The sequence below is a fragment of the Zonotrichia leucophrys genome, chromosome 3, assembly GCF_028769735.1.
Source record: "Zonotrichia leucophrys gambelii isolate GWCS_2022_RI chromosome 3, RI_Zleu_2.0, whole genome shotgun sequence".
NCBI lineage: Eukaryota > Metazoa > Chordata > Aves > Passeriformes > Passerellidae > Zonotrichia > Zonotrichia leucophrys.
In genome coordinates, this window is record NC_088172.1 from 114145437 (window position 1) to 114162194 (window position 16758).

At 47.8% G+C, this 16758-nt stretch overlaps 1 protein-coding gene across 1 annotated transcript in view; it reads left to right on the plus strand.

Moving 5' to 3' along the window:
• The window catches only part of EPHX2 (epoxide hydrolase 2), a 42469-nt gene extending 26518 nt beyond the window's left edge, over positions 1–15951 (plus strand). Inside the window, exons 11-18 of the mRNA XM_064707161.1 lie at positions 2108–2219; positions 4737–4811; positions 6990–7035; positions 10434–10536; positions 10693–10762; positions 12489–12569; positions 14214–14272; positions 15852–15951. Coding sequence (XP_064563231.1) covers positions 2108–2219; positions 4737–4811; positions 6990–7035; positions 10434–10536; positions 10693–10762; positions 12489–12569; positions 14214–14272; positions 15852–15936 — 631 coding nt within the window. The 3' untranslated portion in view covers positions 15937–15951. The remainder of the gene's footprint in view (positions 1–2107; positions 2220–4736; positions 4812–6989; positions 7036–10433; positions 10537–10692; positions 10763–12488; positions 12570–14213; positions 14273–15851) is intronic.
• The last annotated feature ends 807 nt before the right edge of the window (positions 15952–16758 follow it).

Here is a 16758-nt window from a genome sequence, read left to right on the forward strand (position 1 = left end):
CCATAAAAACCATAATAAATCCCCTATAAATCCCCTATAAAATCCCCAATAAATCCCCTATAAGCTCCCAATAATAAATCCCAAATAAATCCCCAATAAATCCCCAATAAATCCCCAATAAATCCCCAATAAATCCCCAAAAATCCCCAAAAAATCCCCAATAAATCCCCAATAAAATCCCCAATAAATCCCCAATAAATTCCCATATAAAATCCTCTATAAATCCCTAAAAAATCCCATTTAAAATCTCTTTAAATCCCCCAAAAAACCCCGATCAATCTCCAATCAACCCCCAATCAATCCCCAATAAATCCCCATAAAATCCATAATAAATCCCCTATAAAATCCCCAATAAATCCCCTATAAGCTCCCAACAATAAATCCCGAATTAATCCCCAATAAATCCCCGATAAATCCCAATAAATCCCCAATAAATCCCAAAAAAAATCCCCAAAAAATCCCCTATAAAATCCCCCATAAATCTCCTATAAATTCCCAATAAAATCCTCTATAAATCCCTAAAAAATCCCATTTAAAATCTCTTTAAATCCCCAATAAATCGCCAATCAATCGCCAATCAATCCCCAATAAATCCCCTATAAAATCCCCAATAAATCCCCTATAAGCTCCCAATAATAAATCCCGAATTATTCCCCAATAAATCCCTATAAATCCCAAATAAATCCCCAAAAAAATCCCAATAAAATCCTCCATAAATCCCCATAAATTCCCATATAAAATCCTCTATAAATCCCTAAAAAATCCCATTTAAAATATCTTTAAATCCCCAATAAATTCCCAATCAATCACCAATCAATCCCCAATAAATCCCCGATAAAATCCATAATCAATCCCCAATAAATCCCCAATAAATCCCCAATAAATCCCCAATAAATCCCCAATAAATCCCCAATAAATCCCCAATAAATCCTCAATAAATTCCTCAATAAATCCCCAATAAAATTCCCAATAAATCCTCAATAAATCCCCAATAAATCCCCAATAAATCCCCAATAATCTGTAGGGCCGTGGCCGTTCTGAACACTCCATTATAAAATCCCCAATAAATCCCATATAAATCCCCAATAAATCCCATATAAATCCCATATAAATCCCCAATAAATCCCATATAAATCCATATAAAAGCCCAATAAATCCCCAATAAATCCCCAATAAATCCCCAATAAATCCCCTATAAATCCCCAATAAATCCCATATAAATCCATATAAAATCCCCTATCAATCCCCTATCAATCCCCTATAAATCCCTATAAACCCCCAAATAAATCCTCTATAAATCCTCTATAAATCCCCTATAAAATCCGCTATCAATCCCCAATAAATCCCCAATAAAATCCTCAATAAATCCCCTATAAAATCCGCTATCAATCCCCAATAAATCTCCTATAAAACCCCAATAAACCCCAAATAAATCCCGTATAAAATCCCCAATAAATCCCATATAAATCCATATAAAATCCCCTATAAATCCCCAATAAATCCCCTATCAATCCCCTATAAAACCCCAATAAATCCCCAATAAATCCCATATAAAATCCCCAATAAATCCCATATAAATCCATATAAAATCCCCTATCAATCCCCAATAAATCCCCAATAAATCCCCTATAAATCCCCAATAAACCCCCAATAAATCCCATATAAATCCATATAAAATCCCCTATCAATCCCCTATAAAATCCCCAATAAATCCCCTATAAACCCCCAAATAAATCCTCTATAAATCCTCTATAAATCCCCAATAAAATCCTCAATAAATCCCCTATAAAATCCGCTATCAATCCCCAATAAATCTCCTATAAAACCCCAATAAACCCCCAATAAATCCTATATAAAATCCCCAATAAATCACATATAAATCCATATAAAATCCCCAATCAATCCCCAATCAATGCCCTATAAATCCCCAATAAATCCCCTATAAATCCCCAATAAATCCCCAATAAATCCCCTATAAACCCCCAATAAATCCCATATAAAATCCCCAATAAATCCCATATAAATCCATATAAAATCCCCTATAAATCCCCAATAAATCCCCAATAAATCCCCAATCAATCCCCAATCAATCCCCTGCAATCTGCAGGGCCGTGGCCGTTCTGAACACGCCGTTCCGGCCGCCCGACCCCGATTCCGACGCCCTGGAGAAACTGAGGCAGATCCCGGAGTTCGATTACCAGCTCTACTTCCAGGAGCCGGTGAGATCCCGAATCCTGACCCCAAAAACCCCAAAAATCCCAAAAATCCCAAATCCCTGATCCTGAACCCCAAAAACCCCAAAAATCCCAAATCCCTGATCCTGAACCCCAAAAACCCCAAATCCCTGATCCTAAATCCCAAAAACCCCAAATCCCTGATCCTGAATCCCAAAAACCCCAAAAATCCCAAATCCCTGATCCTGAACCCCAAAAACCCCAAATATCCCAAATCCCTGATCCTGAATCCCAAAAATCCCAAAAACCCCAAATCCCTGATCCTGAATCCCAAAAATCCCAAAAACCCCAAATCCCTGATCCTAAATCCCAAAAACCCCAAATCCCTGATCCTAAATCCCAAAAACCCCAAAACCCCCAAATCCCTGATCCTAAATCCCAAAAACCCCAAAACCCTGATCCTAAACCCCAAAAATCCCAAAAACCCCAAATCCCTGATCCTAAATCCCAAAAATCCCAAAAACCCCAAATTCCTGATCCTGAACCCCAAAAAGCACAAATTCCTGATCCTAAATCCCAATAACCCCAAATCCCAAATCCTGAAACCCAAAAATCCCAAATCCCTTATCCTAAATCCAAAATAAAATAAAAAAAAACCAAATTCCAAATCTTGAATCCCAAAAATCTCCAAAATCCCAAACCCCAGATCCCTGATCCTAAACCCCAAATCCCAAAAATCTGGAAAAAAATCCCAAATCCAAATCCCAAAAAATCCCAAATCCCAAACCCCAAATTCCCAAATCCCAAATCCCAAAAATCCCAAATCCCAAACCCCAAACCACAAATCCTGAATCCCAAAAATCCCAACCCCCAAATCCCTGATCCTAATTCCCGAATCTGAGATCCCAAATCCCAAATCCCAAAAATCCCAGATCCCTCACCCTAAACCCCGAACCCTAAATCCTGAATCCCAAAAATCCTAAAAAATTCCAAATCCCAAGCTCCAAAATCCCCAAAATCCCAAACCCCAAATCCCAGATCCCAAATCCAAATCCCCAAAATCCCAAACCCCAAATCCTAAATCCCAATCCCAGATCTGATCTCAGATTTTTTTGATCTCAGTGGTTTTGGGGTCAATCCCGGTGGTTTTGGGATTTTTTGGGATTTGGGGTTTGGAGTTTTGGGTTTGGGATTTGGGATCTTGGGGATTTTTGGGATTTTGGGATTTGGGGATTTGGGGGTTTGGGATTTGGGGTTTGGGGTTTTGGGGATTTTTGGGATTTGGGGTTTGGGATTTTGGGGATTTGGGATTTGGGGTTTGGGGTTTTTCCTGGTGTTTTTGGGATCTGATCCCGGTGTTTTTGGGGTTGATCCTGCTGCTTTTGGGATTCTGGTTTGGGATCAGGATCAGGATTGGGGTTTGGGATTTGGGGTCTGAGGTTCAGGATTTGGGGTTTGGGATTTGGGGTTTGGGGATTTGGGGTTTGGGGTTTTTCCTGGTGTTTTTGGGGTTGATCCTGCTGGGTTTGGGATTCTGGTTTGGGATGAGGTTGAGGATTTGGGGTTTGAGGTTTGGAGTTTTGGGTTTGGGATTTGGGATTTGGGGTTTGGGACCTGGGATTTGGGGAATTGGGATCCCGGTGTTTTTGGGGTTGATCCTGCTGGTTTTGGGATTTGGGTTTGGGATCAGGATCAGGATTTAGGGTTTGGGATTTGGGGTCTGTGGTTCAGGATTTGGGGTTTGGGATTTGGAGTTTCGGGTTTGGGATTTGGGATTTGGGATTTGGGTTTTAGGGTAGATCCTGATGTTTTTGGGATTTATCCTCCTGGTTTTGGGTCAATTCCGGCATTTTGGGGATTTTTTTCCCTCTGTTGGGGTGTTTCCCACTGTTTTTGGGGTCGATCCCGGGGTTTTTGGGGTTTTCCCGCTTTTTTGGGGGTTGATCCCGGGTTTTTTGGGGTCGATCCCGCTGTTTTTGGGGTTTTCCCGCTGTTTTTGGGGTTTTTCCCTGCTGTTTTTGGGGTTTTCCCGCTGTTTTTGGGGTCAATCCCACTGATTTTGGGGTTTTCCCCACTGTTTTTGGGGTCAATCTCACTGGTTTTTGGGTTTTCCCGGTGTTTTTGGGTTTTCCCGCTGTTTTGGGGTCAATCCCACTGCTTTTGGGGTCAATCCTGGTGTTTTTGGGGTTTTCCCCGCTGTTTTTGGGGTTTTCCCACTGTTTTTTGGGTCGATCCCACTGTTTTTGGGGTTGATCCCGGGGTTTTTTGGGGTTTGTCCTGGTCTTTTTGGGATCCTGGTTTGGGATCAGGATCGGGATTGGGGCTTTGGATTTGGGATCTGGGGTTTGGGATTTGGGGTTTGGAGTTTGAGATTTTTGGGGTTTGGAATTTGGGAGTTGGGGTTTTTCCCCACTGTTTTTGGGGTTTTCCCGCTGTTTTGGGGTCGATCCCGGGGTTTTTGGGGTTTTTCCCCTGTGTTTTTGGGGTTTTCCCGCTGTTTTGGGGTTTTCCCGGGGTTTTGGTGTCGATCCCGGTGTTTTTGGGATTTTCCCGCGGTTTCAGGGCGTGGCGGAGGCGGAGCTGGAGAAGGACATCGGGAGGACCCTGAAACTCCTGATCCGATCGGCCGAGCCCGAGGTGGGACCGGGATCTGGGATCGGGAATTTGGGGTTTGGGATTTGGGAATGTGGGATTGGGGTTTGGGATTGGGATTTGGGGTCAGGATTTGGGATTTGGGGTTTGGGAATTGGGATTTGGGATTTGGGGTTTGGGGTTTGGGGTTTTGGATCAGGATTTGGGATTTGGGATTGGGGATTGGGGATTTGGGATTTGGGATTTGGGATTTGGGAATTGGGGTTTGGGATTTGGGATTGGGATTGGGGATTTGGGATTTGGGGTTTGGGATTTGAGATTGGGGATTTGGGATTGGGATTTGGGATTTGGGATTGGGATTTGGGATTTGGGAGTGGGATTTGGGATTTGGGATTTGGGATTTGGGATTTGGGATCGGGATTTGGGATTTGGGGTTTGGGATTTGGGATTTGGGGTTTGGGATTGGGAGTTTTTGGATTTGGGATTTGGGGTTTGGGATTTGGGGTTTCAGATTTGGGATTTGGGGTTTGGGGTTTGGGGCTTGGATTTGGGATTGGGTTTTGGGATTTGGGATTTGAGATTGGGAATAGGGTTTGGAATTGGGATTTGGATTTGGGATTTGGGATGTGGGATATGGGATTTGGGATTGGGGTCAGGATTTGGGTTTGGGGACTCGGGATCTGTGATTTGGGATTCGGGATCGGGATTTGGAGTTTGGGGTTGATTTGGGATTTGGGATTAGGATTGGGATTGGGATTTGGGATTTGGGATTTCTGATTGGGGTTTGGGATTTGGATGGGATTGAGATGAGCATCGGGATTGGGATCAGCAATGGGATCGGGATTGGGGTCGGGATCGGGTCGGGATCGGGGTCGGGATTTGGGATCAAAATCAGGATTGGGATCAGAGCTGGGCTCAGCTTGGGGTGGTGGAATGGGATCAGGATTGGGATTGGGAATGGAGCTGGGATTGGGATCGGGATCGGGATCAATAGGGGGATGGGAGCAGGATTAGGATGGGGATTGGGGTCGGGATTGGGATCAGGATTGGGATTGGGATTGGGGATGGGAATGGGAATGGGGATGGGGATAGAGATGGGATTGGGATCCACAATGGGATTGGGATCATGATCGGGATCTGGGATTTGGGATTTGGGGTTTGGGTTTGGGATTTTGGATTTCTGATTGGGGTTTGGGGATTTGGGATTGGGATGGGGTTTGGGATCTGGGATTGGGATTTGGGATTTGGGATTTGGGATTTGGGATTTGGGGTTTGGGTTTGGGGTTTGGGGTTTGGGATTGGGATTTGGGATTGGGATTTGGGATTGGGGATTTGGGGTTTGGGATTTGAGATTGGCGTTTGGGATTGGGATCTGGGATTGGGATTGGGATTTGGGATTGGGATTTAGGATTTGGGAACTGGGATTCGGGATCTGGGATTTGGGATGTGGGATGTGGGATTTGGGATTGGGGTCAGGATTTGGGAACTGGGATTCAGGATCTGTGATTTGGGATTTGCGATCGGGATTTGGGGTTTGGGATTGATTTGGGATTTGGGATTGGGATCAGGATCAGGATTGGGATGGGGTTTGCAATTGGGATCAAAAAATCAGGATTGGGATCGAGGTCGGGATTTGGAATGGGATTGGGGATTGGGGATTGGGATTCAATTGGGAATGGGAATGGGGTGGAATTGGGATGAGGATTGGGATGGGAATGGGATTGGGATTGGGATCAAATCAATATCAGGATTGGGATTGGGATTGAGGTTGGAATTGGGATTGGGATTGGGATCGGGATCGGGATCAGGATTGGGATCAGGATGGGCTGGATCCCAAAGGAACGGGAAATCCCAGAGGGCTTTCGGAGCCCCCAATGGGATCCCTCCCTCTGGGACCACCCCAAATCCCCTGGGATCTCTGGGATTTTTGGAATTTTTTTTATTTCTGGGTTTTCTGGGTTTTCTGGGAATTCTGGGATTTCTGGGATTTCTGGGATTTTTGGAATTTTTTGAATTTCTGGGTTTTCTGGGATTTTTGGGATTTCTGGGATTTCTGGGATTTCTGGGATCCCTGGAATTTTTGGGATTTTTTTGATTTCTGGGATTTCTGGGATCCCTGGGATCTCTGGGATCTCTGGGATCTCTGGTCTCCGTCACCAACATTCCCAAATTCCCGTGGTCTGTGGGAATTCCCGGGCTGGATTTGCTTTCCTGCCCCCGCAGGATCGGCTGCCCGAGAGCGTCGACGTGCGCCGGGCACGGGAGAGAGGTGGGCACCGGGATCCACCGGGATCCCATGGGGATCCACCGGGAATTTGGGGGATCCCTGGGAATTTGGGGGATCCTGGGGATATGGGGGATTCTCCTGAGAATGGGGGATCCCCTGGGAATGGAGGATTCTGTGGGATTTGGGGGATTCTTTGGGAATGGGGGATCCTGTGGGATTTGGGGGGGATTCTCTGGGAATCGGGGATCCCCTGGGATTTGGGGATCCTCCGGGATCTGGGGGATTCTGTGGCAATGGGGGATTCTGTGGGAATTTGGGGGATCCACCGGGAATTTGGGGGATCCCGACCCCCAATCCCAATTCCCCAATTTGGGGCATTCCCAATCCCCTGGGAATTTGGGGTTCCCCTGGGCATGGGGGATCCTGGGGATGGGAGATCCTGTGGGATTTGGGGGGGATTCTGTGGGAATCGGGGATCCACTGGGATTTTGGGGGATCCTCTGGGATTTGGGGCATCCTCTGGGAATTCGGGGATCCTGTGGGAATGGGAGATTCTGTGGAATTTGGGGGATTCTGTGGAAATGGGGGATCCCCTGGGATTTGGGGGATTCTGTGGGATTTGGGGGATCCACTGGGAATTTGGGGATCCCAACCCCCAATCCCAATTCCCCAGTTTGGGGCATTCCCAATCCCCTGGGATTTGGGGGGATCCCCTGGGAATTTGGGGGATCAATGGGGGATCCTGGAAGTGAGGGATCCCATGGGAATGGGGGATCCAGGGGATGGTGGATCCCATGGAATTTGGGGAATGTTGTGGGATTTGTGGGATCCCCTGGGATTTGGGGGATCCTCTGGGAATGGGGGATTCTGTGGGATTTGGGGGATCCACTGGGAATTTGGGGGATCCCAACCCCCAATCCCAATTCCCCAATTTGGGGCATTCCCAATCCCCTGGGATTTTGGGGGATCAATGGGGGGATCCTGGAAATGAGGGATCCCATGGGAATGGGGGATCCAGGGGATGGTGGATCCCGTGGAATTTGGGGAATGTTGTGGGATTTGGGGGATCCTGTGAGATTTGGGGGGGATTCTGTGGGAATCGAGGATCCCCTGGGATTTGGGGGATCCCCCGGGATTTGGGGGATCCTCTGGGAATTTGGGGAACCTCAACCCCCAATCCCAATTCCCCAATTTGGGGCATTCCCAATCCCCTGGGATTTTGGGGTTCCCCTGGGCATGGGGGATCCTGGGGATGGGAGATCCTGTGGGATTTGGGGGGGATTCTGTGGGAATGGGGGATCCCCCGGGATTTGGGGATCCACTGGGATTTGGGGGGATCCCATGGGAATGGGGGATCCTGTGGCAATGGGGGATTCTGTAGGATTTGGGGGATCCACTGGGAATTTGGGGATCCCAACCCCCAATCCCAATTCCCCAATTTGGGGCATTCCCAATTCCCTGGGATTTTGGGGGGGATCCTGTGGGATTTGGGGGGATCCTCTGGGGATTTGGGGGATCCTTTGGGAATGGGGGATGGATTCCCTGGGATTTGGGGGATTCTGGGATTGGGGGGATCCCCTGGAATGGGGGATTCTGGGGATATGGGGGATCCTGTGGGATTTGGGGGATCCAGATGGGATTTGGGGGATCCTGATAAGATTTGGGGGATCCTGAAGGATTTGGGGGACCCTGAGGGGATTTGGGGGGCCCTGAGGGGATTTGGGGGATCCTGAAGGGATTTGGGGGACCCTGAGGGGATTTGGGGGATCCCGAGGGGATTTGGGGGACCCTGGGGGGATTTGGGGATCCTGAAGGGATTTGGGGGATCCTGAGGGGATTTGGGGAACCCTGAGGGGATTTGGGGGATCCCGAGAGGATTTGGGGGACCCTGAGGGGATTTGGGGGATCCAGATGGGATTTGGGGGATCCTGAGGGGATTTGGAGGATCCTGAAGGGATTTGGAGGATCCTGAAGGGATTTGGGGGGCCCTGAGGGGATTTGGGGGATCCTGAAGGGATTTGGGGGACCCTGAGGGGATTTGGGGGATCCCGAGGGATTTGGGGGATCCTGAGGGGATTTGGGGGATCCAGGTGGGATTTGGAGGATCCTGAAGGAATTCTGGGAATGCCGAGGGTGGTGCTGAGGGGATTTGGGGGATCCAGAGGGGATTTGGGGGATCCTGAGGGGATTTGGGGGATCCCGAGAGGATTTGGGGGATCCCGAGAGGATTTGGGGGATCCTGGGGGGATTTGGGGGGATCCTGAGGGGATTTGGGGGGATCCTGAGGGGATTTGGGGGGCCCTGAGGGGATTTGGGGGATCCTGAAGGGATTTGGAGGATCCTGAAGGGATTTGGGGGGCCCTGAGGGGATTTGGGGGATCCTGAAGGGATTTGGGGGACCCTGAGGGGATTTGGGGGATCCTGAGGGGATTTGGGGGATCCTGAGGGGATTTGGGGGATCCTGAGGGGATTTGGAGGATCCTGAAGGAATTCTGGGAATGCCGAGGGTGGTGCTGAGGGGATTTGGGGGATCCTGAGGGGATTTGGGGCATCCAGAGGGGTTTGGGGGATCCTGTGGGATTTGGGGATCCTGAGGGGTTTTGGGGGATTCTGAGGGGATTTGGGGGGCCCTGAGGGGATTTGGGGGATCCTGAAGGGATTTGGGGGATCCTGAGGGGATTTGGGGGATCCCGGGGGGATTTGGGGGACCCTGGGGGGATTTGGGGGATCCTGATGGGATTTGGGGGACCCTGAGGGAATTTTGGGAATCCTGAGGGGATTTGGGGGATCCTGAAGGGATTTGAGGTATCCTGAGGGGATTTGGGGAATCCTGAGGGGATTTGGGGGATCCAGAGGGGATTTGGGGATCCTGAGGGGATTTGGGGGATCCTGAGGGGATTTGGGGATCCAGGTGGGATTTGGAGGATCCTGAAGGAATTCTGGGAATGCCGAGGGTGGTGCTGAGGGGATTTGGGGGATCCAGAGGGGATTTGGGGGATCCTGAGGGGATTTGGGGGATCCCGAGAGGATTTGGGGGATCCCGAGAGGATTTGGGGGATCCTGGGGGGATTTTGGGGCATCCTGAGGGGATTTGGGGCATCCAGAGGGGATTTGGGGGATCCTGAGGGGATTTGGGGGATCCTGGGGGGATTTGGGGGACCCTGAGGGGATTTTGGGGCATCCCGAGGGGATTTGGGGGATCCTGAGGGAATTGTGGGAATGCCGAGGGTGGTGCTGAGGGGATTTGGGGGATCCTGAGGGGATCTGTGGGACCCTGGGGGGATTTGGGGGATCCAGATGGGATTTGGGGGATCCTGGGGGATTTGGGGGATCCTGAAGGAATTCTGGGAATGCCGAGGGTGGTGCTGAGGGGATTTGGGGGATCCTGGTGGGATTTGGGGGATCCTGATGGGATTTGGGGGATCCCTGTTTGTTCCCAGGGGGTCTCCTGGTGGGGCTCCCCGAGGATCCCCCCGAGAGCCGCCTGCTGCCCCCGGCCGTGCTCCAATACTACATCCGGCAGTTCCGCAAATCCGGATTCAGGTGCCAGCCGGGATCCGGGATCCGGGATCCGGGTTTTGGGGTCCGGGATATGGGATCCGCTCCGATCCCAGCCCCCGCCCCCATCCCCCCATTGGGATCCCCCCTTTGGGATCCCCCCTTTGGGATCATCCCGGGGTCACTGTTGGGGTTTCCCAGGGGGCCCCTGAACTGGTACCGGAACGTGAGGGAGAACCAGAGCTGGGCCCTGCGCGCCCATGGCAGGACGGTGAGCGCTGAAACCCATCCCAAACTGATCCCAAACCGATCCCTGAGCCCGATCCCAAACTGATCCCAAACCCATCCCTGAGCCTGATCCTGATCCCAAACCCATCCCCGTTCCCAAACTGATCCCACCCTGATCCCAGAGCAGGGCCCTGAGCGCCCATGGCCGGACGGTGAGCGGTGAAACCGATCCCAAATGATTCCAAACCAATCCCTGATCCTGATCCCGATCCCAAACTGATCCCTGAGCCTGATGCCACAATGATCCCTGAGCCCGATCCTGATCCCAAACCCATCCCTGAGCCCGATCCCGATCCCAAACCCATCCCCATCCCCAAACTGATCCCAGCCTGATCCCTGAGCTGGGCCCTGCACGCCTGTGGCCGGACGGTGAGAAATGATACCGATCCCGATCCCGATCCCCGAAATGATCCCTGAGCCTGATCCCAATCCCAAACCCATCCCCATCCTGATCCCAATCCTAACCCCAATCCGGATCCTGATCCCCAGAATGATCCCTGATCCCGATCCCAAACCAATCCCTGATCCCTGAGCCCGATCCCAAACCAATCCCTGATCCCTGAGCCCGATCCCAAACTGATCCCAAACTGATCCCAGACTGATCCCTGAGCTGGGCCCTGCGCGCCCATGGCAGGACGGTGAGCGGGGAAACCGATCCCAAACTGATCCCTGAGCCTGAGCCTGATCCGAAAATCATCCCAGATCCTGATCCCAAACCGATCCCCATCCTGATCCCAATCCCAAAAATGATCCCTGACCCTGATCCCAAACTGATCCCCACCCTGATCCCAACCCCCAAACCAATCCCTGACCCTGATCCCAACCCCATCCCAATCCTGATCCCAATCCTAACCCAAATCCCTGATCCCCATCCCCATCCTGATCCTGACCCCGATCCCCATCCCCAAACCGATCCCTGGGCCCGATCCCAACCCCATCCCAATCCTGATTCCAATCCTGATCCCAACCCCAAACCCATCCCTGCCCCAAACTGATCCCAAACCCATCCCCACCCTGATCCCGACCCCAATCCCAAACTGATCCCAGACTGATCCCAAAGGGATCCCCAACCCTGAGCTCAATGCAGTGCCTCCAAATCCCATCTGGGATCCCCCAAATCCCCTCGGGGTTCCCCAAATCCCATCTGGGATCTCCCAGATCCCCTCGGGATCCCCCAAATTCTCTCAGGATCCCCCCAATCCCATCTGGGATCCCCGAAATCTCCCCTGGATTCCCCAAATCCCCTCAGGATCCCCCAAATCTCCCCTGGGTCTTCCAAATCCCATTTTCCCCTCGAAATCCTGCCTGGATCCCCCAGATCCCTTCAGGATCCCCCCAAATCCCGGCTGGATCCCCCAAATCCCATTTTTTCCCCACTGGGATCCCCCAAATCCCCTCCAGATCCCCTCAGGATCCCCCAAATCCCATCTGGGATCCCCGAAATCTCCCCTGGATCCCCCAAATCCCCTCCGGATCCCCCCTCTGGATCCCCCAAATCCCCTCCAGATCCTCTCAGGATTCCCCAAATCCCATTTTCCCTCTCGGGATCCCCCAAATCCCCTCCAGATCCCCCAAATCCTCCCTGGATCCCCCAAATCCCCTCTGGATCCCCCAAATCCCGGCTGGGATCCCCCAAATCCCATTTTCCCCCTCGGGACCCCCCAAATCCCCCTTTGGGACCCCCCAAATTCCGGCTGTGTTCCCGGCAGATCCCGCTGCCGGCGCTGATGGTGACGGCCGGGAAGGATCCGGTGCTGAAACCCGGCCTGAGCAAGGGCATGGAGAGATGGGTGAGGGGAAAATGGGGAAAATTGGGGAAAAAGTGGGGAAAAAATGGGGAAAATGAGGGGAAAAATGGGGAAAATGTGGGGGAAAATTTGGGGAAAAATTGGGAAAAATATGGGGGAAAATACAGGGAAAAATTGGGAAAAATATGGGGAAAATATGGGGGGAAATTGGGGAAAATGGGGAAAAATTATGGGGAAAATACAGGGAAAAAATGGGGAAAATTGGAAAAATACGGGGGAAAAGTGGGGAAAAAATGGGGAAAATTGGGAAAAATATGGGGAAAATATGGGGAAATTACGGGAAAAAATGGGGAAAATATGGGAAAAACTAGGAAAAAGTACGGGAAAAATATGGGGAAAATACAGGGAAAAATGGGAAAAATTGGGGAAAAATACAGGGAAAAAATGGGGAAAATTGGGGAAAAATATGCGGGAAACACAGGGAAAAATGGGGAAAAAATGGGGAAAATATGGGGAAAATATGGGGAAAATACGGGGAAAAATGGGGAAAATACAGGGAAAAAACTGGGGAAAAATGGGGAAAAATAGGGGAAATTGGGGAAAAATACGGGGGAAAATGGGGAAAATTTGGGGAAAATATGGGGAAAATACGGGGGAAAATGTGGGGGAAAATTTGGGGAAAATTGGGGAAAATATAGGGAAAATATGGGAAAAACTAGGAAAAAGTATGGGAAAAATATGGGGAAAATGGGGAAAAAATGGGGAAAATACAGGGAAAAATGGGGAAAATACAGGGCAAAATACGGGAAAAATTATGGGGAAAATATGGGGAGTAACAAAGGAAAAAAATTGGGGGGGAAATTGGTGAAAATACAGGGAAAATATGGGAAATAATTGGGGGAAATACAGGGAAAAACTGGGAAAAATATGGGGGGGAAAAAGGGAAAAATTGGGAAAAATACGGGAAAGATGCATGGAAAATATGGGGGGAAAAGTTGGAAAAATACAGGGAAAACATGGGAAAAATATGGCGAAAAATCTGGGAAAAAATATGGGAAAAATCCAGGGAAAATCTGGGAAAAATCTCAAGAAAAACTGGGGGGAATTCAGGGAAAATCTGGGGGGGAAAAAGTGTGGAAATTTGGAGAAAATCTGGGAAAAATCTGGGAAAAATCCAGGAATTCAGGAAAATCTGGGGAAAAAAAAAAACACAGGGAAAAAATCTGGGGAAAAATGGGAAAAACCTGGGAAAACCTGAGGAAAAAAAATCTGGGAATTAAGGAATAGTACAGGAGAAATCCAGGAATTTAGGAAAAATCTGGGGAAAAAAAAAAAAGGGAAAAATAGGGAAAACCCCAGGAGAAGTCTGGGAAAAAAATCTGGGAAAAATCTGGGAAAAATCTGGGAAAATCATATAAAAATTCGTGGAAAAATCGAGGAAAATTCTGGGAAAAACCTGGGGGGGGGGAATCTGGGAAAAAAAATATCTGGGAAAATTCCAGAAAAAAATCTGGGAGAAAAAAATCCAGGAGAATTTCTGGAAAAAAAATCGGGAAAAATCTGGGGAAAATTGGGAAAAATATGGGAAAAAGTGGGAATTTTTTGGGTTGGGAATGGGGGGAATCAGGGAAGGTTCCGGAAGGTTCCGGAAGGCTCCGGCTCCATCCGGGCCCTTTTCCGGCTCAGATCCCGCGGCTGCAGCGCGGCCACATCGAGAACTGCGGCCACTGGACACAGATGGAGAGGTGGGGACGGGCCTGGAATTCCCAAAGTTCCCAAATCCCGGAATTCCCAACATCCCAAATCCCGGAATTCCTAAATCCTGGAATTCCCCATCTCAAATATTCCCCAAATCCCGGAATTCCCAACATTCCCCAAATCCTGGAATTCCCAAAATCCCCAAATCCTGGAATTTCCAAAATCCCAAATCCCGGAATTCCCAAAATTCCCAAATCCTGGGATTTCCAAATCCTGGAATTGGCAAAATCCCAAATCCTAGGATTCCAAACATTCCCAAATCCTGGAATTCCCAATCCCAAATATTCCCCAAAATTCCAAAATCCTGGAATTCCCAAAATTCCCAAATTCTGGAATTGCTCATCCCAAATATTTCCAAATCCTGGAATTCCCAGAATTCCCAAATCCTGGAATTCCCAAAATTCCCAAATCCTGGAATTGCTCATCCCAAATATTTCCAAATCCTGGAATTCCCAGAATTTCCAACATTCCCAAATCCTGGAATTCCCAACATTCCCAAATTCTGGAATTGCTCATCCCAAATATTTCCAAATCCTGGAATTCCCAGAATTCCCAAAATTCCCCAATCCTGGAATTCCCAAATCCTGGAATTGCCAAAATCCCAAATCCTGGAATTCCCAAAATTCCCAAATTCCAGAATTCCCAAAATCCCAAATACCAGAATTCCCAAATCCTGGAATTGCCAAAATCCTGGAATTCCCCATCCCAAATATTCCCAAATCCTGGAATTCCCAAAATCCCAAATCCTGGAATTGCCACATTCCCAAATCCCGGAATTCCCAAAATTCTCAAAATTCCCAAAATTCCCAAAATTCCCAAATCCCAGAATTCCCAAATCCTGGAATTCCCCAATCCCAAGATTCTCCAATTCCAAATATTCCCAATAATCTCCAAATTCCCCAATCCCAAAATTTCCCAGTGGCCCAAATATTCCCAAAAATTCCCAAATTTCCCAGAATTTTCTCTCTATTTCTCTCTCCAAAAATCCTCCAAAATTTTCCCAAAAAATTCCCCCAAAAAATCCCTAAAAATCCCAAAAAAATCCCAAAAAATTCCAAATTTTCCCCCAAATTTCAAAAAAATTCCAGGAATTTTCTCTCTATTTCTCTCCCCAAAAATCCTCCAAAAGTTTCCAAAAAAATCACCAAAAATCCCCAAAATTTCCCAAAAAAATCCAAAATTTCCCCAAAAAAGGCCAAAAAAATCCCTGGGATCCTTGGGAAAAATCCCCCCAAATTTTCCCAAAAAAATCCCCAAAATTTCCCAAAAATCCCCCAAAATTTTCCCAAAAAAATCCCCCAAAATTCCCAAATAATCCTCAAATATTTCCCCAAAATTCCCCCAAATTTTTCCCAAAAAATTCCAAAATTTTCCCCAAAAAATCCCCAAAATTCCCCAAAATTTCCCAAAAATCCCTCCAAAATTTTCCCAAAAAATTCCAAAATTTCCCCCCCAAAAATCCCCAAAAATCTCCAAATAATCCCCCAAAATTCCCCCAAAATTTTCCCAAAAATTTCCCAAATTTCTCCAAAATTTCTGGAATTTTCTCTCCGTTTCTCTCCCCAGGCCGCTGGAGCTGAACCGGATCCTCCTGGATTGGTTGGAAAATCTCCCCCCGGAGAATTCCTGCCCTGCAAATTCCAAACTTTGAAATCCTGGATTTTTTGGGAATTTTTTTCCTGGAATTTGTGGGATTTTTTCCCAGGAATTCCAAGATTTTAGCAAAAAAAATTTTCCCCAAAAAATTCCAAACTCGAAGCAGGAAATTTTTGCAGGAATTCCAAACTTTGAGTGGGAATTTTTTCCAAAAAAATTCCAAATTTTTTCCAAAAATTCCAAACTTTGAGCGGGAATTCCGAGCTTGGAATGGGAATTTTTTTTCCTGGGAATTCCAAGATTTCAGCAGAAATTTTTCCCAGGAATTCCAAGATTTTAGCGGGAATTTTTTCCAGGAATTCCAAGATTTCAGCAGAATTTTTTCCAGGAATTCCAAGATTTTAGCAGAAATTTCTTCCAGGAATTCCAAGATTTTAGCGGGAATTTTTTTCCAGGAATTCCAAGATTTGAGCAGAAATTTTTTCCTGAGAATTCCAAACTTTATTTTGGAATTTTTTCCTAATTTTTCCTGCCAATTCCAAACTTTGAGCAGGAAATTTTTGCCTGGGAATTTTTTCCCTAAAATTCCAAATTTGGTGCAGAATTTTCTCCCACAAATTCCAAGTTTGGACCAGGAATTTTTTTCCCAAAAATTCCAAATTCTCCTGGGAATTTTTTTTCCTTGGAAAAATTGGTCAGAAAAATTTCTTGGAAAAATTGAAAAAATTCCAGGTTTTTTTTTTGGTTTGTTTTTGTTGGAATTCCTGCTCCAGGATCCTGAGAGTTTTCCTGGAAATCCGGGAAATTTATTATTAATTAATAATTATTAATAATGAATTCATTAACATCTAACCATTTAATGACTAATAATCCATAA